Source organism: Eriocheir sinensis, chromosome 48, assembly GCF_024679095.1.
Source record: "Eriocheir sinensis breed Jianghai 21 chromosome 48, ASM2467909v1, whole genome shotgun sequence".
NCBI classification, from domain to species: Eukaryota; Metazoa; Arthropoda; class Malacostraca; order Decapoda; family Varunidae; genus Eriocheir; species Eriocheir sinensis.
The window spans coordinates 952165-973783 of NC_066556.1; the positions used below are offsets into that span (position 1 = coordinate 952165).

The 21619-nt window shown below is 43.4% G+C and overlaps 2 protein-coding genes across 3 annotated transcripts; one reads left to right on the forward strand and one right to left on the reverse strand.

Annotated features, from left to right (window-relative positions):
* Nucleotides 1-1154: 1154 nt before the first annotated feature.
* On the forward strand, nucleotides 1155-15169 carry LOC126981440 (serine/threonine-protein kinase PLK4-like). The gene is made up of 14 exons (XM_050832477.1): nucleotides 1155-1225; nucleotides 2454-2549; nucleotides 2964-3174; nucleotides 3636-3834; nucleotides 4208-4361; nucleotides 4611-4942; nucleotides 5254-6619; nucleotides 7072-7214; nucleotides 7583-7698; nucleotides 8427-8560; nucleotides 8668-8886; nucleotides 9265-9435; nucleotides 9606-9870; nucleotides 11186-15169. The coding sequence occupies exons 1-13, from the start codon at nucleotides 1190-1192 to the stop codon at nucleotides 9831-9833; spliced, it is 3405 nt and encodes a 1134-aa protein (XP_050688434.1). The 5' UTR covers nucleotides 1155-1189; the 3' UTR covers nucleotides 9834-9870; nucleotides 11186-15169.
* Nucleotides 11626-21604, reverse strand: LOC126981442 (uncharacterized). 2 transcript variants are annotated; one of them, XM_050832481.1, is made up of 8 exons: nucleotides 21251-21604; nucleotides 18252-18339; nucleotides 17982-18108; nucleotides 17586-17707; nucleotides 16820-17128; nucleotides 16493-16709; nucleotides 15981-16325; nucleotides 11626-15857 (listed from the first exon to the last, which is right to left on the reverse strand). In XM_050832481.1, coding segments are annotated over exons 1-8 (1482 nt in total). In that variant the 5' UTR covers nucleotides 21253-21604; the 3' UTR covers nucleotides 11626-15585. The 2 variants fall into 2 exon arrangements, with proteins under 2 accessions (XP_050688438.1, XP_050688437.1); XM_050832480.1 differs by having other exon boundaries at nucleotides 11626-16325; nucleotides 21251-21602.
* Nucleotides 21605-21619: the final 15 nt, after the last annotated feature.

Sequence of the window (21619 nt, forward strand, 5' to 3'; positions counted from 1 at the left end):
CGTTATCTGTGTGGATACGAGAGTTTTGGGGCTTGATAACGATAATGCAAAGTTATGAGTACGACAATTTAGCATGCTGCACCAAGGGTCAGCCTCGGCCTGCCATGTGTACGACGATGATTCCCAGGTAACAACAGTCAAATCAGCTTAATTAGCGTTGATTTACCCTTTCCACTCGTATAGAATATGTTAACAGTTAAGATTTAGATGACAGGTTTGAGTGAATACCGCCATATGTGGGTTTTGGCAGGAACCGATGGATGGAATATTTCGAGTACGATAATCTAATAACGCCGGTCAGCTTGTCCACGGTGTTACCAAGCAATGAAATAAAAGTTAATGATGCCCCTGAGAGACTTTAAAATACTACGGCTATTTTTATAGTATCTTAGATGAGATGTATAGGCCCTTCCAGTGTTCTTCCGTTGTGTTATGCGTTCCATTCATCCATCTGGAAATATCTGGATGCTTCTAGACTGTTCTACACGTTTTATTTTTTCTCTCGATGTTTGCTCAAAGGAAATACCTCCAAGTTTAAGTTATATAAGTAAAGTTTGATGTAATGCAATGCTGAGGTGAAGTATTTCTAAATATCTTGAGATTATAGTTATTGAATGTGAGGAGGAGGATCTTTCAAAATTTTGGATTCACCAGAAACATATGACAGTGAAATTCAGCAATCGTAAGCGCCATGCATCAATACCACCTTTGTTATGCTGCTTTGAAAGAAAATGGTAGAACAAAGCAGAGATCAGCGGTAAAAATCCAATATGTTCATTCTGCCATGGAAGTACTTTCTTATCCCAACCTTACACTGGCTTATAGAAAGTCAAGATTTCTTTATCAGATACTGCCAATAGTTGCTGTTTTTCGTTACCTAATTTCGAATAATTTCTAGAAAACATTAAATTCGTTCCTCCCCTATATCCGTGAAACGAGTCTCTTGCTTCCTGCCATCGACCTGTGAGCTTTCCTCCCATTGGCTACACAGAACATACGGGAGTGAGTGACGACCAATCAGAGCTGAGAATTTAAACAAGACCTGGATTATCATTGGCTGTCACGGCGCCCAGAGAACCAATCACGGCGCATTGCTCATCACAGGTGGGAAATACAAAAACATAAACATGGCGGGACGCGGCGTCATGGTCCAGGAAATTGGTCGATAACATGCAACAGGTGAAGGAGAATGAACCAAAGAAATGCTATTGGAAGCTCGATCGAGGTGAGGCGCCGCCGTTATTAATGTGAGGGGCGGGGAGGGCGGGCTTATATATTATAATATAATTTATTTATGAAGGATTGCAGTTAATATATTAAAGAACAGGGAAGGGTGAAAGCTGGGTGGGAGCGTGAAGGCGGGGTGGGTGGAGCCAGGGACTAGCTTCGTAGGTAAGGAATTAGTAGTAGTTTAAATTGCCTTATATATATTCTAATTTATGGCGTACCTGTTGATTGCTGGGCTTTAATATTGGAAGTCACAGGAAGGGGTGAAAAATGGGTGGGAGTGCGTGAAGGCGGGGTGGATGGAGCCAGGGACAAGCTTCGTAGGTTAGGAATTATTTATTAGTAGTTTAAACTGCCTTATATATATTCTAATTTATGGCTTACCTGTTGATTGCTGGGCTTTAATATTGGAAGTCACAGGAAGGGCTTGAAGGGGGGGGTCGGTGGAGCTAGGGACAGGCTTTGCAGGTTACGAATGAGTCATGTGTATGCTGTAATTAAATGTATACCTGTTAAATGCAAGCTTCTGATGTAAGACGTTACAGGTGGGCGGGAGGAAATGGTAGAGATATGTAAGGGCAGAGGGACAGACTTTGTAGGTTACTGGTGTGGGTCATGAATGGGGTGGAATACTTGAGAAATGCTGAAATTAAACCTATACCTGTTGAATGTTGGCTTTTGATGTAAGGAATTATAGTTAGTCGTGAGAAGGTATGTTTGGACAGGGAGCATATCTCAGTTTGTGTTGTGGGTAGATTTTTTACAGCAATGGAAGCATCTCAAAGGCAACAAAAAGAACAAACAAAAAGCCTGGTAAGCTCTGTACCAGCAAAAAGCAGACAGTACCTTAAATACTATGCTGTAATTTAGTGTATAACTTTTTAATATAGACTTTTAACAAAGGAAGTTCTAGGATTGTTGTTTAGCAGAATTGAACAGTTGTTTTGGTGAATATAGGCTATTCATTTTCAGGTTAAATATGATGAGTTTATTTGTGGAGGTTATTCTTTTCACCTGAAACCAGCTAAGAAAGCACTAAAACAAATTTGTTGATATGGGTGACTATTTTAAGAGACAATAGATTACTATGTTAGATTAAGCGGGGGCTCTGAATGTTTATAAAGAGATCTGGCGGTCAAGATGGATGAATGATCTACGTCACCTAGAAACACGTGGGTATAAGACAATACAAAATAAAAGCTGATGATCATGTCTGCCTCACACAGGACTTTGATGTTGGAGAGCAGCTGGGGAAGGGCGGCTTTGCGACGGTGTACCATGCACGATGCCGCAACACTGGCAGGGACGTGGCGGTCAAGAAGGTGAGTGTGGGGAGACAGTGCTTTGCTTTACTTCACCCAAATAATAAAAGGTACCCTAGTAGAATGAAAAGACATCACCTTGATCTAGTCCCATAATAACCCAATTATCAATAATCTAATACAAAAAACAAAGAGTATTTATGAAAGTACAAAATTCTAAGGGGTAAAAAGATATAACCATAACTCACTCTAATAATCAAATTGTTGAGAAAATAAAGAAATAATTGTAAGATGGGCAAAAATTGGAAAAATTAAAACAAAAATTCTAAGATATATGATTTTATTGAATTATTCTGTTGTCATAGAAACAACATGCTTTTTTCCGACCCTTAGCCTGTCTCTTTACTATATAAAAAAGCTAAAAGAAAATACCATTACTCTGCTCCAGCCTAACAATCACACCCTTAACACCAGATCAACAAAAGCCAGATCACAGCGGGCGGGCTGATCAATCGGGTGCGGCAGGAGGTGACCATCCACTCCCGCCTCAGCCACCCATCCATCCTCCAGCTGTACACCTTCTTTGAGGACCACCACCATGTCTACCTCATCCTTGAGCTCTGCGTCAAGGGTGAACTGCAGAAACACCTCAAGAACCTCGGACGTGTGCTGACTGAGAGTGAAGGTGAGATAAGAGACTAGTTTTCTGATGCTGTGTTGTGTTTGTTCTGGCAGGATCCTGTAACTGCTTTTTCTATGAGATCTCTTTACTTGGACTTAACCCATGCTGAGGAGGATGCACCCCTGTATTTTGAGGGTAGATCATAAAGTTAGTATTAACCCGTCCACTGCAATTGGGACGGATTTGGATTTAACTGGTAGCCTGGTAACATATACTCCCAGGTGCCTCTGTGGTGGATAGTGGAGTGTTTCCCATGTGGTACTGGTATGGTGGATATCCCCTCCCAAGGTGCATGACTTTACATTTTTCTTCATTGAATTGTAGCAGCCACTTTTTGTTCCATTCCTGTAGCTTGGTGATGTCTTCTTGTAGGAAATCTGCAGTCAAGGGGTTAATACCCACCCTTAACCCAGAGCAATAGCCATCACCTCTCACACTGCTTTCTCTAATCCCGTTCTGAGCAGCCCGTGAGTACCTGCGGCAGATCATAGATGGCATGCTGTACCTCCACTCCAAGGCCATCATCCACCGTGACCTGACCCTCTCCAACATCCTCCTCGACACTCAACATCATGTCAAGATTGCTGACTTTGGGCTGGCCACTCAGCTTCTGCGCCCCGACGACCGCCACACCACCATGTGTGGCACCCCGAACTACATCAGGTGGGCTGCCTTGAGTCTTGGAGGGGAGGTACAAGAGTCTGCTTCTATACTCTGATGATGATGTTTTGAGTCACTTAGAGAAAGAATTCACTGTCCGTAGCTCCATGTATTTTAGCAGTCCATAACTCTAATGGCAACAGGCTAGTTTGTGTCATACAGGATAAAGATTTCAACCATTAAAGTACTTATACGACTCATTTTAAGTTCATACTGTAAAACCATTAACCTATATGATTAATTTTTGACAGTTACATACCACTGCACCATGACTTTTTCCCCTCCTTAATTGTATAAACTGGAAAGATAAAAGTGATATCATCTTGAACTGTGGCAACTGAATGTTTGTTAATTTTTTAAACACAATCCTCACCAGCCCTGAAGTGGTGACCCGCAGTTCCCACGGGCTGGAGTCTGACGTGTGGAGCCTGGGGTGCATGCTGTTCATCATGCTGGTGGGCCACCCGCCCTTTGACACCAAAGGCCTCAAGGAGTCCATCTTCACTAAAGTGGTCATGGGAGATTACAAGGTGAGGAAACTATATCAGTGACTCATAAGTTTTGTCAAGGCCAGTTGCATATTTATATCCTATGCACATCAAGACTTTCTTGTTTAGAAAAAAATATACTTATTTTTACTCAGAAATTTTCTCATTACCTTAGTTTTTTGCCAGCGTAGCATCTTACTTTTTGTTAAAAACAAAATTTTGCTTTCCTTTTCTTAATTACGGCAAATAGTCATGTTTACAAGGTTATAAGCACTCATTATTCCCTCTCAGGTTCCAAGCTATGTCTCCGCTGAGGCTCGGTCCCTCATAGCTGATTGCCTTCAGAAGAACCCCAAAGAGAGGATCAAGCTGGAGCTGGTGCCGAGCCATCCCTTCATGACAGGCGGTGGCAAGACAGATGCATCCCGGATGTGTGACAGTGGAATGTACACCATGACAACTGTTGCCACCACGCACCACACCCGCGCCCCACTCACGGCCATATCAGAAACTGAGTGGTCTGAGGGCCCTGGCCAACCCTCGGGGCATCACCCCCCAGGCAGCACCCACAGTGAGCTGCGCCCCAGACACCCTCCATCACCGCCGGTCAGGATGAAGTCAAGGTGATATTGCTTTTCATAACATTGTTCAGTATGCCATCAGTATCATAATTTCTTGTGGTTTTCCTTGAATTTTTACATTTTTTCTCTATTAGTATTGGTAGCTATAATTTCTACTATTTCATAAATGTTTATAGTATGTCTTCAGTATCAGCATTGACCACTATTTCTTTTAGTTTTCAATTAAGATTTTATATTATGTTTTTACTATCATCAGTGCTCATCTTGCCAGTCATTAAAAATTACCTTTATTTCACATATTTACAATTAGTTTTGTTGTCTGAGATGTGACACCCATTTATGATTATTTACAGCCCAAGGGACCTCCTTCCCCCAAATGCTGGCATCATTGACAGCCTCAAGAGGAAATTCACACCCCTTCCTTCTTTGAGGCGTGGAGAAGACTTTGCCTTTCCTCCTCCTTCCATCCCTCCTCCAGCCAGAAGGGAGCGGGATGTGTACGAGGAGCGACACAGACAGCACCAGCACCAGCACACCTCTGAGCCAAAGCACTGCTCCTCCAGCTCTTGTGAGGATAAGTCAGCTTCTCACCACTCAAGCAGCAGCACATCCAGCACAGCCAGAGCCAAAACTAGTGACCACAGGGGACCCAGACAAAGCTGTGGCCGATCTCCCAAGAAATCAAGGTCCTTAGAGAGAGATGCTCACAGCAGGGACACCTCAAACATGCCTGGTGGTTATTACAGTGATGCATCTCAAGCACAGTACCAGAGCAACCATGGTCCCTCTGAATCTTATGGAAGACTCACTACCCAGCAGAGTCACACATCTGAATCCAGTCATGACTCAGTGTATTCACAGAAATATAATGTAGATGCAGCCAGTGGGTCAAGGGACTTACTGGGAGCTGCAGATGGTTACCAGAGGGAAGACCCTCAACATGCATACAATACTAGGTGTAGAGAAAGACCTGTGAGTGCATCAAGGAGTCATGACTATTCACAGGACAGACTGAAAGACACAGGCAGGGAGAGGCATGGCCACTCTCACAGAAGCAGGTCACTGGAAAGATTCAAGGAAAGGCCAAGAGATCCCACCAACATCAGGGTGAGAGACCCCAAGCATCCCAGTGCAAGGGACCGATCTAATGAAGCCTACAGAGACAGGACTCACCCCTGCTCACAAAGCTCCCATCACAGGTCATGTGAGTGTGAGGAGTGGCATTCATCAACCATATCCTGCAGCAATAGACCAACACACACCAGGACAGACAACCGAGGCTGGAGGGGTGATCAGGACTCTCACTCTGGCTACACTCGTGTCTCAAGCAGCTCTCAAGGCAAGGGAGCCAAGCCACCAAGTAAGGGTGAGGACAGTGCTCAGTCAGCCAGTGGGATGTACAGCAACATGCTGAGTGACATCCCTTCTGTACCTCACAACACACCAGCCAGAAGTGATGCCAGTGCCTTGGGCAGCACTCAGCAGCCCAGCAACCCCAAGCACCCAGTCACCCCCAAAAAGTCCTCCAGTGGGAGCCAGACTCTCAGAGAGCAGGCCTCCCCGCTGTCCTCCCGTCGGCTGAAGAAGGTGCGCTTCCGGAGCAACAAGTACTTCCTGAATATCTTGGATAATGGAGAAGTGTGTCTGGAGCACCTCAGCGTCCGCCACAACCAGGAGCTCGTGGATGACATCTGCAGGATTTCCCCTGATGGCTTGAGGGTAGGACCTCCCTCTTAGTTCTTTGCTCTATCCCTGAGTCAGTATTAGTCTTAATATTCAAGATGATGCCTTTCACTTTGCATATCCATTTTTGCCCTTTAAGGTTAGTTTTTAAAGACATACAGTAGGACTTAATCTTTTTTTTTTTTTTTTTTTTTTTTTCTGAGAGTGAATCTAAATGTCTAAATTTCTTTTGTCAGCAATCTTTCTCTTTAAATGAGTGGTACTTATGTCTGGGGAGAAGACATTTATCAGTAACTATGGATCTGAAGAGAAGGGCAGCAAGGAGGTATGATACAGATGACGTAAGAGAGAGTAGAGAATGGAAGTGTTAAGGCACAGAACTCACAACTAATAGAATGAAAATATATATGTTTAGGGAAGGTGAGGCACAATGGAAGGCAGGCAGCATCCCGTAAGTAATTAATATTTATGTCCTTGGTGCCCCCTAGATCGTCATTTATCGCCCAAATGGTGGTTCGGGGTCAGCGCCAGGCGAGTCCCCGCTGCCGCTGCCTGAGGAAGGGGCAGATCTCATATACTCCTTTGAGAACCTTCCTGCCAAGTACTGGGCCAAGTACAAGGCAGCTGCAAGGTATGTCATGATCATGGCTACATTACATCTTTACTAAGAGGAGTTGGATACTTTTTGTCTTGAACCATCCACTGCGATTGGCACAGATTTGGCCTTCACTGGTAGCCTGGTAACAAATGCTCCTAGGTCTTTCTCTGTCTCTGTGGTGGATGGTGGAGCGTTTCCCCATGCGGTATTGGTATGCTGGATATCCCCTCCCAAGGTGCAGGACTTTACATTTTTCTTCATTGAATTGTAGCAGCCACTTTTTGTTCCATTTCTGTAGCTTGGTGATGTCTTCTTATAGGAAATCTGCAGTCAAGGGGTTAAGTACTCCAAAATGAATCTGCAGTCTAAGAGAAAGAATTAAAAGTCACTTAATATTCTAGGTTTGTGAAGCTGCTGAGATCAAGAACCACCAAGATCACCTACTACAGTGAGCAGGCCAAGTTCTACCTCATGGAGAACTCCCCTGACCCAGACTTTGTAGGACAGTTCTACCATGGTAAGGACGAAATATGGGAAATCATACCTATTTTTTCGCAAACTTCTGTCTCATTCTCTAACTCCCACGTACCTTCCTATTTTTTGGCAAACTTTTCTGTATTTTTTTTAACTCACATTCCTATTTTTTGGCAAACTTTTCTGTATTTCTTTAACTCTCACATTCCTATTTTTTGGCAAACTTTTCTGTATTTCTTTAACTCTCACATTCCTATTTTTTGGCAAACTTTTCTGTATTTCTTTAACTCCCACATACCTTTTTTTGGGGGGGGCAAACTTTTCTGTCTCTTTCCCTAACTCAGATACGTACGCCATTTTCTCCACACATCTCCATTCTCTCCATGTAACCATACTATCATAGGCTTTCCCTCACTCTCTGGTCTATTGATTTTGTCACAGCACACCTTTTTCTCACATCATTATTCCTTACCCCATCAATTCTCCAAACACCACTTTTACTTCTACTCAGCATATCCCTCTTCACAGCTCTTACTCTCAATTTTTCATCTTCACACCATGCCAACATTACACAGCCTATTTCTAAGCAACAATGTTAATGGTTTCTCTTACTCTCAATTTTTCATCTTCACGCCATGCCAACATTACACGGCCTATTTCTAAGCAACAGTGTTAATGGTTTCTCTTACTCTCAATTTTTCATCTTCACACCATGCCAACATTACACGTCCTATTTCTAAGCAACAACGTTAATGGCTTCTCATCCCCCAGGCACCAAGATAACCCACAGCAGTAATGGTGTGGTGGTGAGGGAAACAAGTGGAGTCTCTCACAGCATATCTCATTCGGCAGCTTCAAAGGCACTGCCACTCCACCTCCAGCCACTCCTCTCACACTTCAAAGAGGTACCTACAAGGTGGAATTATTTGCATACCACATTCTCTCTCTCTGTCTCTCCCACAGTGACTTCCTATGTTTGTTTCTGCATGATAGTATGCCAATTTGTCTTCAGGTCCACAGTCACTGCCGGCATCTGGAACAAGTGTTGGATGACCTCGCCAACAAGACTGAGTTGAGTTGCTTCCCCGTCATCATGGGGTCCAGGCCGCCCTCAGCCACCATCTCCCCTCCAGAGTCCACCAGAAGCAGAGGACACGCCAGCGATGACAAGGAAAATCGTTCCCCAACATCACTGCAGTCTTTCCGGTCTCCACAAAACATTATGGCTCAGGTAATATTGTTTGAGTTGTGCCTAAATACTACAAGTTTCATTCTCCATTACCACGGTATTGATTCCATGTTGAAGCTTTTTTTTTTAGCCATGCCTTTATGGACATCTTTGCCATATACAGGGACCACACCTTAGAGCACATGGTCTTTAAATGATATACCTGTTATAACTCCTCCTTTGCCACAGAAGATGTCAAAGAAGGGAATCACCAAGTCAAGGCCATGGGGAGTTTAAGGCTTGCCTTTTTTCCCAATTTTTAGAATGCTCTGACTAATATTTCCAATATGTGCTCCTCCTGCAACATCCTACAAACTACCTCCAATAATGATAAAAATTATTTTGAGAACATGATATTGAGCTTTTGTTATTCCCTTTCAGCTTGGGTCATTTGAAGGGTCTTTGGCCAGTGTACATGCCAGTGGTGTGCCTCCCTTGATCAGGGCACCCCTTGCCCCCCACCTCCCCAGTAACATCCCAGCACAGTCAGCAGAGCCACCGAAGACCTCGCCAGTTCGTGTGTACATCCAGAACATTGGCTGGGCATCAAAGGTAAGACCCAGTGCCACGTGGGAGTACCCAAGTGTGAGAATTGTGTATTTGCAAAATACACTGTGAAGGCTTCTGCCATCGAAGACTTACCTATAGTTTCCCAGATGGATAATATCTTCCATTAATAATATTCAAGTAAAACCCCAAAATAAATTGTCTATAATCAACAGGGAAGCGACGGAGAGGTGTTGGTGGAGTACCTGGATGGCAGTCGTGTGCAGGTGAGCAGCAACTCCCCGAGAGTGATGTTCACAGAGGCCTCCGGTGCCTCCTCCACCTACTCGGTCAAGGACAACTTGCCATTGGCCTTGAAGGAAAAGCTGGCACAGATGCAGACAGTTTTGAGTTGCTTGGCTCAGTCCACAAACCCTAAGGTCTTGCATATGGACCACAGATGATGTTTGCACAGTGAATGGCAGTCACGTCCTACAGAAGGTACTCTTAACTTTGTATGTAGGCAATTTATAGTGTTTGGATTTCTAAATGTGCTTTGTCATCTTTCTTTTCTGATTAAGTTAATGTATGTCAGTTCTTTTTTTCTGTGGCAAAAGATCAGTGATTTTCATCTCATTGAAAAGGGAACTTTCTTATCCCTCTGAATGTCTTCCATACAAGGCCTTACATAGCATATCGTGGTGGCTGTCTTCCTTTGCAGTCAACTGGTGGTGCGGGTAGAGAAGGTTCCTTTGCCACGTGTTAAATATTCTATATACTCACCTTATGTAATTTTTTTTTATCGAGACAAAAGTGAACTCACCCACAGGGGCCCTTTTTCCACGTAAAGTTTCCTGCTACTTGATTGGTCGAATAGACGATGTTCAAGTACATCATTTTACTTGAAATAGTTGCCAGGTAATGTGAACCAATACATATTTACTGACACAAGTTTCTCCCTCTGCAACTTGTTATTTCAATTAAAAATAATGGCAAGTAGATATTGAGTAATGTGCTGGTAAGCCTCAATCTGTTATCAGTTGCTCAAGTTGCCACTGCAAGCAACACAAGCATGTGTTTGGATGCACACTACTTCATATGTATTTTTTTTTTTTTTTTTTTTTTTACATATTTTGATGCAGATTAGGACAGTTGCACTAAATACAAGAAAATATGTAATTATCTTATCCAATGCTTGTGTTGCTGACTCGGGCGACTGACGTCAACAAATTGAGACTTCCCAGCACACTATTCAATGATCTCTACTCGTCATTTTTAATTAATACAGCATATAATGGAGGAAGAAACTTGAGTTAGCAGTTAAGTGATGGTTCACTTCACCTGGTAATTTTTTCAAATAAAATTATGTGTTTGGACATGGTCTGTCCAAGCAGTAAGGTAGCAGGAAACTTTGTGAATAAGGGGCTCCTCTGTGAATGAGTGCATTTTTGCCTTGATAAAGAAAATGATCTATAGTTGAATACTTGGGAGACTGTGATACAGAAGGTTAATAAGGATGTATATTACAAGCATTTACAGACATTCTGAGCAGCATGAATATAGTTACAAAATATTAATTACTTATCAAATTTTGAAGACAAGATAACATTATTTTCATGGATGTTGGTGGGTAGTTAGAATTTTGTAATTATCCATTAATATTTTCTACTGTAATGTTTATTAGAATCTCCATCACCAACATGTATGTATATATGTACAGTGTAAATTCTTTATCTACAGTGACATTTTTCTTTTACACAATAAAGTCAAATCCAGAGATAATCTTTTAATGCCCATGCCACCATGTTGCCAACAGATTGGGTTCTTCTTGGTGGTAAAGTGACCCTTACTTGTCAAGGACAACATTTTATGTGATTGAGCAACACAACTGCCTCTGCATGAACATGACTGACAGGTAGGCTGGGTTGCATAGCTGCTCTTCACTTACATTCTAGTGAGCTTGAAGGACCCTTTGTGTCAGTAGTGATATCGCAATTTTCTCATGCTAAAAAAAAATGTTAGGCTTCAATCTATCGTTAGATTAATCCCAGTAGTGGGGGATGTAGTTGTTCACAGTTGTAGCTACTCCCTTGAGGGGGTCAGTCATCTCTATACAGCAGGAAATTTAGCTGCACTGCTGCCCCCATCACTACCAGGTCCCCTACAAGTTAGGGTCATAGCTGCAGGAGTTCTAGTGAGACCAACCTAAGTGAGCTTGTTAGTCTTAATACTAGAATGTAGCATGTAAGAGGCAGGTGAATGAAAGATTTTATTTTTGTAGTAATTTTAGGCACACGAATACTAACGTAATAACTGGGCTGATCCCTGACACACACATCATGAGAAAATGTGACTACCACTACAACTCTCGCTATAATGCTAACAACTTAAAGAGTACAGCAATGGATGTGAAGGAAGAGACTATGTACAAAGGCTTACATACATAGTATGCAGGTTCTTAAGATAAAAGTTCACAAATGGTAGAAGTAACTTAAATAACTTGCTCATAATGTTATAACCTCTGTAAAATGTGCTCTTATGGAAAATGCAGATATAATATATATTCAAAAGAAACCCAACCCTTTCAACCCCTGCCTGTGACTTGCACCGGCCCCCTCTCACACCCACACTGATCACTAGCCACAGCCCTCACTCCGACCCACACTCCTCGCAGTAGGAAAAGGCTGATAGAAATGTAGAAATATATGTAAAGATCTGGACACAAGAATATACAGAGACCTGGCTAGATACTCCAAGCAATACCAGATACAGCACCAATATGATGACTGTAGTGTTCCATCGGTCATGCAACACTGGGTGAGAATAAGGTTAAGATTAATAGCAGCCCTTTTCTAGTGTACAGTGTTTGATGTACATGTGAGGCAGATCTGATGACTGAAATGTGCACACACACACACACACACACACACACACACTAACAGGGAGCATATGCCAGGTGGTGCATTGCTTCATTCACCCGCAGCCTCCACTCCCGACAATCCCCTGAAGCAAGCCTCCACGCAGCTACCCTTTCCATTTCAGGCCCCACTCGGTAGGGTCGATCAAATTGCCCCAGCCATGAGTTATGTGGGTGTTCCCTTGGTCTCCTCCAGTCAGGGTTGTCTCATACAGAAACAACCCTATGAGCAGGAAGCATGCCACATGCCCATATTGCCAGAGTTGGCATTCAAAGACTAAGCTGGTAACGGGCCTCAATTCAGTTTCATCAAGAAGTCGCTGGTTCAGCACAAGTCATTCCAGCGATATCCCATGACCCTGTGAAGGTACTTGGTACCAGAGGCATCTACACGCCTCTCCAAGTCACTCTTCAGTGTCCATGTCTCACAGCCATGCAGTAAGACAGGGATCACAAGTGACGTAAAGATCTGAATCATTGTCTGGTCTCCATAGATATCGACAATGCCGTGTACTCATGTTGAGCGAGTCCATAATAAAGTGGGCCAAGCCAATCCATCGAGTGACTTCCTGGTAAAACCCATCTTTGTTTTGCACTATGCTGCCAAGGTATGTGAGGTTTTAGTGACCTCAGTGTGCTCACCATATGCATGAACAGACTGAACTATGTTCCAGCAAGCCTCCAAATACCTGGACCTTGGTTTTGGCCCAGGAGGCCTTCAGTCCCACTGGCTTCACCTCCCCATGCATACTTTGAGAGCCATCACCAGAACCTCCAGCCATTCCATAAGTACGGCATCATCAGCAAAAACGTCAGTGTCCTTGGTGATGCCAACAGATGGTTCACAACAACTTTGCTATATGCCCCCCCACACACACATGCCAAATATCACATGCATACTACTCTCATACAATCTTAATATTACATATATTCACCAATTTTCTCTGAACTGCACACTACCCAACAAAAACAAAGTGCTAACAAAGTACAGACTCTCACTGTGCCTGGGCTGAGGGTGTGGGGCTGGGAAGGGCTGCTGGTCAGGCCACAGGACCACAGGACCACCTCTCAGTTTAGTCATACTATGACAGAAGGCAACAGTACTTTCAACAAGTAAAAAAGAAAAGAAAAGATAGTATTGTAAAGTACATTAAAGCCATTACTTAACACTGGGGTATTTTCAAACGTAGGGTGTCACTTAGCAACTGAGAAACTGAGCAACACATGATTAAGAGAACATTAGGTAAAAAAGTACAGTGTTCCAATTTTGAGATTGAGAGTTAGGTAAACATGCAAGGTGCAGGTGAGTCTCCTGTTAATGAAGTTCAGGAGGATAAAAATAAATACAGATTTGGTGCTCAGACAAACAGGCTACTGGTTAATGAACTCAAAGATATGTACATTGTGAAACTATGTAGCAGGAAGGTGATCTTGTACTCTATCTCTAACTCAACTGTAGTCAACACATGTCTGCAACAAAGTTTAACAGAAAGCAAATATGAAGGACAAAGTTTGGGTGAACAGTGACAAGTGGAGACTTTTACAGTTGATGGATGGACTATGTGATCGAAAAGTGACAAAACAAAAAAATGGTAATGATTGTAAGCACTATTAGGATTAATATAATTCTTAGAATAAACATACATAAAACAAATAAATACATACAAGTTCCACATTACCACATCCGTAACTGCAGATGGAGTGCCAGAATGGAAGGCAGAAAACATGCCAAAATTATAACCATTATAAAACACACGTCACACTCTTCCGTCCCTTCTCTAGTGGCTCCCCGCTGGCAGTGCTCAGACAGCTTCCTCTCGCCCTGTCCTGACCCCATGTCTCTCCAGACTCTCTGTGGTAAGCTCTGTATTAACTGTGAAGCATGCTAACGTACCAAGTTTTTTTCCACCCTGATGAAACTTTTGAAATATATTCATTTGCAAGACCATATGCTGGTTTATGTGCAAAGATATGTTGAGAACTATCTCCTCTCAAACAAACATAATGAAGTTATGGCTCAGAATCAACACCTTCAAGCCAGGTGGCACACCTCCTCGCTCCCCAGGCCAGTGATGAATTGTCCCCATACACCTTAGTGTTAAATTTGGAATGCTAATGAGAGTAGTAGTATTCAATGATAAGATATTAATGAAGCCTCTACCGATGATTTTCATTATATACAGGATTCAACTTTAAGAGAGGAGGCTAATCACTGGCTACCAGGAAATACAACAGGGCATCACCCTAGTTGTAACTTGCAGGGAGGGGCACCACACGCCTCAAAGGCTCTTGGTTCCTGGTCATGTTATGTACTAATATAGTCTATTCATTTGGGCAAGGCCACTCATGTTAGCTTAGTCCCAGCGACTCCACTTCCCCCTTCTGGCTGGGTAGCTCCGAGCTGGATGATGTAACCTTCTTGTCATGTTAAGTAGTCAACATAAAATGGTAAGTAGTAATAATAAAATGTTTAGTCAACATAAAATGCACTTCTAACACAAACTGTTCAAGCACTGCCCAAGGTGATTTAATTTAATTATGCATTTTATGTTGACTACTTAACATTTTATTATTACTACTTACCATTTTATGTTGACTACTTAACATGACAAATATAGGTTACATCACCCAGCTTGGAGCTACCCAGCCAGAAGGGGGAAGTGGAGTCGCTGGGACTAAGCTACCGTGAGTGGCCTTGCCCAAATGAATAGACTATACTGAAGAAGAACATTGGGTAAGTTGGGGCTCCCTAAAACTGAACATTGGCTTAGTCACAGAGATGGTCATGTTAGATGTTTACCAAACAGGTCAATAAAGGTGATCCTTATTGCATCCCTAAAGAGTGACTAACAAAGTAAAGTAACAGGATTCTGAGAAAAAAAATACAAACATTAATTAGGAATATAAATATTTCCCTCTTCACACTGGATTTGTCAAAGGCTGTATAAAATTAAGTATAAAATCTTATTGACAGTCCTATTGACCAGTTATCTACAGTTCCTGACACTAAGCATCACTTGGAGTTATTAATTCAACCTATTTGATATGAAACCAAACATGATCTGTGAAATTCCTAAAATTTTTAAGAGAAAATTCCATATCACATAGTAAACTTTTAAATAAATATTTAAAAAAGAATTGCATAAATCAGATCTTTCATGCATCAAAAATGTGGCATGAATAACAAGTACAAGTGACTTCTTGGCTCTGTGGCAGAGATCCTCACCTGTGTGAATATAAAAACTTTCATATTTTGTAAATTTGCACTGGAATTTGAAGAAAGAGACAGACAAACCTCACTACATGTGCAGACTGGGCTCCATGGACTCTGAAGTGGGTAAGGTGGCGTGTGGATACGTGTAGGAGAGCGCTGCAGGGTGTGGAGCTCCCTGGCTCATCTCTAGTCGACGCAGGTACGTGGGGTCGGCTGCAGCCATGTGGTGGGGGAGGTAGGCCTGACTGACATGCGGCGGCATTACCGTGGGGTACGAGTACTCCTGCGGCAGGTACTGAGTGGCAGCGGGCAGCTCGGCCTTCACCAGGTTCTCGTGACAGAGCTTAAACGTCTTGTCTGCAATGGTGGCAGGGGAGGAGGATGAGGAGGGGAGGCTGGGTGTAGCCACAGGGGTTGGGGTTGCTGAGTTAGATGGCTGAGCCTGATCACTAAGCCTTGGGGCTGTTTTGTCTTGCCTACCGAAGTAAGATGAGGCATCTTCTCTCTTCCCATCCTTGTCTTGCTGCTGGGTCTGGCCATAGGTGGGTCTCCTGGAGTCCTTCGATGGTGCCTTCTCTACAGTGACATTCGGCGTCACCATTGGTGGCCCCTTGTCTTTCTCCCGGTCGGCAGACTTTTCAATAGACACCAGGGCCCGAGGGGACTCCGCAAACCTGCTGCGCCGCCTCGGAATTCCACTGCGCTTGATAGTACCCCCAAATTTTTCCTGACTGCGGTAGATGCGGGATTCTGTGTTGAGCTTACGACGTATTGCATTTCTCACCTGCTTCTCGTCTATGGCGGGAAAGTTCCGTATTGCATCATCTGAAATGGAGTGGAGTGTTCATGTTGGTCTGTATTCCTCATAATGGCAAACAAACAACATCTGCATTGCTGTAGAACCTGACAAACAGATTAAAGAAGAAGACTTAAAACAGTCGAGTAGTTGAAAATATAAGATAAGAAATTTAAAGGATTGTGTCAGAACTTACGTGTGATGACTCTGATGATGCAGGGGTCGAGCTGGTTCTTGTTGGAGGGTCCTTTGTCTTTGTTGGCGAAGCACTCCCCGCCTGTGAGAGAGGAAGAGGCGAGGACTTCGACGGGAAAAAAGTAACGGAGGAGATCGTTGATGTAACGGTTGGCGTTGGTGCGACGAAACTTAAAGTAGTCACTGGCCGGTATGTTTACTCCACCTCCTAGGTCCAGCTGGGGTGAGGAAGGGGAGTTACACACACAAACAGAAGAATCAAGTATCAAAGGAATCACAAAGCAGGAAATGACAAAGCAGGGTAACCACACATCCCTGAGAGACTGACCATGTCTTCTGAGACTCGCGGCAAGTCGGGGATGGGCGCTGGTATGTCTGATGAGCCGTCATCTGAGGATTTGCTCTTCTTGGGAGTGTTGGAGGAGGTGCTGGTGTGGAGTGGGTGGTCATCAAGTTCCCCGTCAGAGAAGTTCACCAGAGAGGCTTCGGAGTGGTCCATGTCGTAGGGTCGCTTCCGCTCAGGACTCATCATGACGTTGGGCTCCAGGGCTCCAGACGCCACTGAGCGGTCTGAGGTGGGTATTCCGGCATTCTCCTGGGCTGCAGCCTCACGCGCAAACATTCCAAGTCCGCGGATCTGTGCCGAACAAAAAACAAAAATAGTCTATACAAAAATAATTTCCATGAAGGACCCTTAGACGGCAGCAGTAATTGAAGAGTAGCTCCCCAAAAAATTAATCGCCTATATATAGTCACTGCTGACCTTAGGACTGTGGCATAAATATATTTACGTCACATAATAGATGTTTTAACTATCGTCTATATATAGATGCAACTGCACTCTGGAAGTGTTGTTATATTTCTGCCATACAAAACTGACTGACTGAATTTTGGACCATCTATATGTGGTTCCACCGCCGTCTAAGGGATAACATTTTTTATTGCTGATGTGTTGTACAATTACTGTAAAAGTAGAATCCTATTCAGGTTACTGTATTTAATTAACATTTCCTAATTGTTCCATTATAAGTATTCTCCTAACAATAATGAACAAGCCCACAAGCCACACAACAGGAGTAGGTTCACAGCCGTACCTGAAGGCCCTCGGCAGTCTTGAGCAGGCCGGTGAGGGACTCCTGGGGTATGTGTACCACGCCTCGGTACATGAAGTCTAGTAGAGCCTCCATGTCCTCGCTCTTCACGTCCTTCATGTACACTGCCAGCCCAGCACAAAGTGGGGTGAGTGTCACACAATAATAGGCAACATCTGCATGTCTGTTGCAAATGGCAACTTACATAAAATGGTACTTGCTAGTGCTAGGAAGGCTGGCTTTGACTTTATTTCATTCTGTGTGTGTGTGTGTGTGTTTGCACAAATAAGTGTTTCACAGTGAATGGTAGTGAAATGGAAGAGATGCAACAGGAATATATAAACATATAAAACTGAGTAAGACCAATTAGACCCTAAAATAGCTAGGGCAGCCACTCACCAATAGGGTGTTTGCAGGGGTTGGTGGTAAACATTTCTTTGAAGTATTCACTGCACATTGAGAGGACAAACTTGTGTGCAGGAAACAGTTTCCCATCACAAGCCAGTGTGGCATCGATGAGGGTTTCCTGGTCGAAGGACGAAAGGATTAGTTGGAAGGCATTTCATTAACCTATTTATAATCTATTTACTTAACTAATTTTAGTTCAGTGTTCAGCAAAGCTTCAACAGTGTATACTGGTAGCTATGAGACCCTCTGCTGGACACTCACCTCCTCCCGTAGCGAGAAGAGAAGCTGTGATAACGTGGTGAGGTGGTTGTTCCATCTCAACGCTATCATCTCCTCGTCCGAATTGGTCCTGAAACACATTTATAGCCAAAATTTGTGAAAATGTAACCCTTTCCTACCTATCATGTCCTACTTTTAAATGTATGAACTAGCTAATTCTTATATTCTTTATATTCCTCCACTTTTTACTGGCACTGCTAAAACAAAAGTAATCTCATAAATAAACCCAGTAAATTAAAAGGTCATGCATATTAGAGAGGAACTCTTTGTTTAGAACATAATGCAGTTCCCATTTTCCCCTAGTTTTAATGTGTAAATGAATAGGAAAGATGCATATACCCATATGCATATTTTTATTTACTTAAAATGAATAATTGTGCCTCTTCTAAGGAAAAATGCCTCATACCTGAAAGCTGCCTCCTTTGTTATTTTTCATTTAAATCATAAGAAATAACTATCTAATATATATGTGAAAATAAACTTGGTTCTTGCTTTAGAGACACCCATTATACACATAAAGAAAAAGTACTTCACCCACTAGCTGTATACAGTAAACACTCAGTTATCCCAATTAATTCAGTCAAGGCTACAAGGATACTTTGGATAAATTAAACATCTGGAAAATGTGGAGGTAATTCTTACCAAGACATGCACACATTTATATAATGTATCTCGTTCAATTTCAATTGTTTACTTTTTTTTTTTATACATGGCGCAGGGCGAAATAAAACTATTATTATTATTATTACAACTGACCCTTCCAGATATTGACTGAAAAAGTTTCACAAACCCAACCTTCATTGTTTTTTTCCAACTAGATTGGGCCTTATGATCTTACAACACAGCATCTATATTAAGCTAGGCACACAACCCATTCATATCCCCGGGTTGGAGGCCAAGCCAGCCTTGACTATCTAAGGGAAGTGGTCACACAGCAAAAAGAACCATCCATCTAGTCCAGGACTGATCCTGCCATCAAAACAAGAAAGAACAGCTCTTTGCTCCACGGACCAAATTGACTGATGGGGTGTACGTTCATGGTATGCAACTACTGTGGTCACGTGGTACCGGCCAAGGGAGTGTGTGTTGCCATTGTTCTGATATTTTCACACTGCAGTTGCTGATTTGTGTCATTTGTCTCATATATATTATTTTTTAAGATTAAGTTGTTTTCATGAGATTTAAATGGAGTCCATGAACACTCAAGGCAGCCAGGTGGCTCCACTTCCTAAGAACCTAGAAAACCCTTGTGTCTCTGGCTCATACATGCAGGCAGGTTTAGAGGGGTAGCAGTGCACCATCTGAGTAAAGGAGCTTATTATAGTCAAATGAGGCCCATGAGTGTTGCTTGTTTTAGTCAAGTAAATGATCCTCTCAAGTTATCAATGCTGTTTACAACTCTGGTCATGTAAATCTTATGATTCAAGCCTAAAGGTGACTGATGGAGCCCAAAACTGAATCACATCTAGATGTCAGAGGAGTTTATAGGATGGTTTCAAATACTATTACTTTTAAATATTGCTCCATCTATCAACATAATTTATATATTTGTCAACTACTTCTTCATCTAATACTGTTGTACAGGATACCAGCAATCACAGGGCTTCTATAGCTTTGAAAAGGATCTGATGTATTGAAATTACAGTACAATTACAATCCCTTAAACTTGTATCAGCAAAACTTTCTTGAATGGAAATATTGGTCCAGTGGTTGTAGAGAATAAAAATCAGTAAAAAACTGGCATCTGTTATTGTAACTATTAATTTAAAACCCTACAATGGTTCTCTCTAACTTCTCTGGGAGGTGAGGATGATCATTCATAGCCATAGGAACTGTGTTCCAGAAAAAAACAATTTTGGAAACATAAACAAGTATTGCTCCTGTGACGTAGAGGGTTTAGTGTTCTGATATGAAAGGGTCTGCCAGTGGCCTTGACAGCAGCAGGGTTGCAATAAGGTGTGCACCTTTCTTGTGGTAGAAATAGCCTTCTCTCTTCTTTTCACACCTTTTCCACAGGCCTCAATACCTTAATCAATGTGACATCTTGAATTTCATATAATTGTGGATACCGTAAGTAAATAAGTTAGGTGCCAAAGGTGTGAGAGGTGCGAGTGACTGCAACTTGGACAAATCTACATAATGCTTATACCACAGTGGATGTTTCACTTAAAAGCTGGCTTGCTAGATATTTTCCTACCAATGTGAACGACCTAAAGCAAACTACACATCTAGTTTTTATGATTATTTCTATGTCTAAAATCTACAAAAAGGTGATGATATCTTTATGAATGTGTCAATAATGTAATTCTTTTCCTTTCAAAAAATAGTTTGAAAAGTACATGAAATATCTCTACCAGTGATGCAAAACATACGAGCAAAAGGCCACGGAACAATGACAAACACAGAATCTTTGGGCCGACACAGGCGCGACAACCAGTAGTTACTCTCTACAAAAAAGCAAAGGTATGAATTACCCCCTTGGAAGAAAGTTAATCATTGACCTCACAACACCAATGTCTAGCCAACATTTTGTAGACCTAATAATGGGAGCCTTGCCCTGCTGCTTACTGCACCTGCTGCCCTCACTCCCACACCACTCCCTCCGCCTGGGGGCCTGACAGGCTCTCTCCCCGGTTCCTCCTCACGCCCCTGGAGGTGGCTGGTTGTCAGTGGCCCCCTCCCTGCCCCATGTCTGGTGTGTGCCCCTGTGGCAGCCGCGGCGGGCGCTGCTGAACTCAGCCTGGCCTGGGGAGGCACCAGCCCAACCGCCCCCGCCAGCACGACCCCCTCCCCCGCGGTGCACGGAAACTCTCCACACCACTGGTCCTCCACCTCGCTCCCCAAGGCTACAGGTCATTCAAAATGAATAAATATTGCATTAAACTGACGAGCGCCATGACGCCGCCAGGGACGGGAGTGGTCGCGGCGCCAAAGTCCGTGTGCCGTGCCCCGCCGGCGCCCCTGCCCCCCTCTGCACTCACATGCTAGACTTCTTGTTCTCCGCCACCGTGGCAACGTGGAGAGGGCCAGGGAAAAAGTCTCAAAAGTCGATTTCAGCACAAAGATGAGCGAGGTGCAGTGCTCCTGGGCTCCTCCACCAATATGTAAACAAATGCCGGGGTGTGCAGTGCCGCCATTGGGCCGTTCTGCGCAGGGCCGCCGCGGCTCGGCCAGTCACAACCCCACGGCGTGCGCGGCTCGGCCAGCCACAACCCGGCTCTTGCCGCCCCGCCGCCCCATTGGCGGAGCCGCGGCCCCGCGCCCCAGGACGTGTGGCGGAGGGGCAGGGGCAGAGAGGGGCCGGGGAGGGGGGGAAATCTTTACACCTTATGGCAAATTGTACCAATATG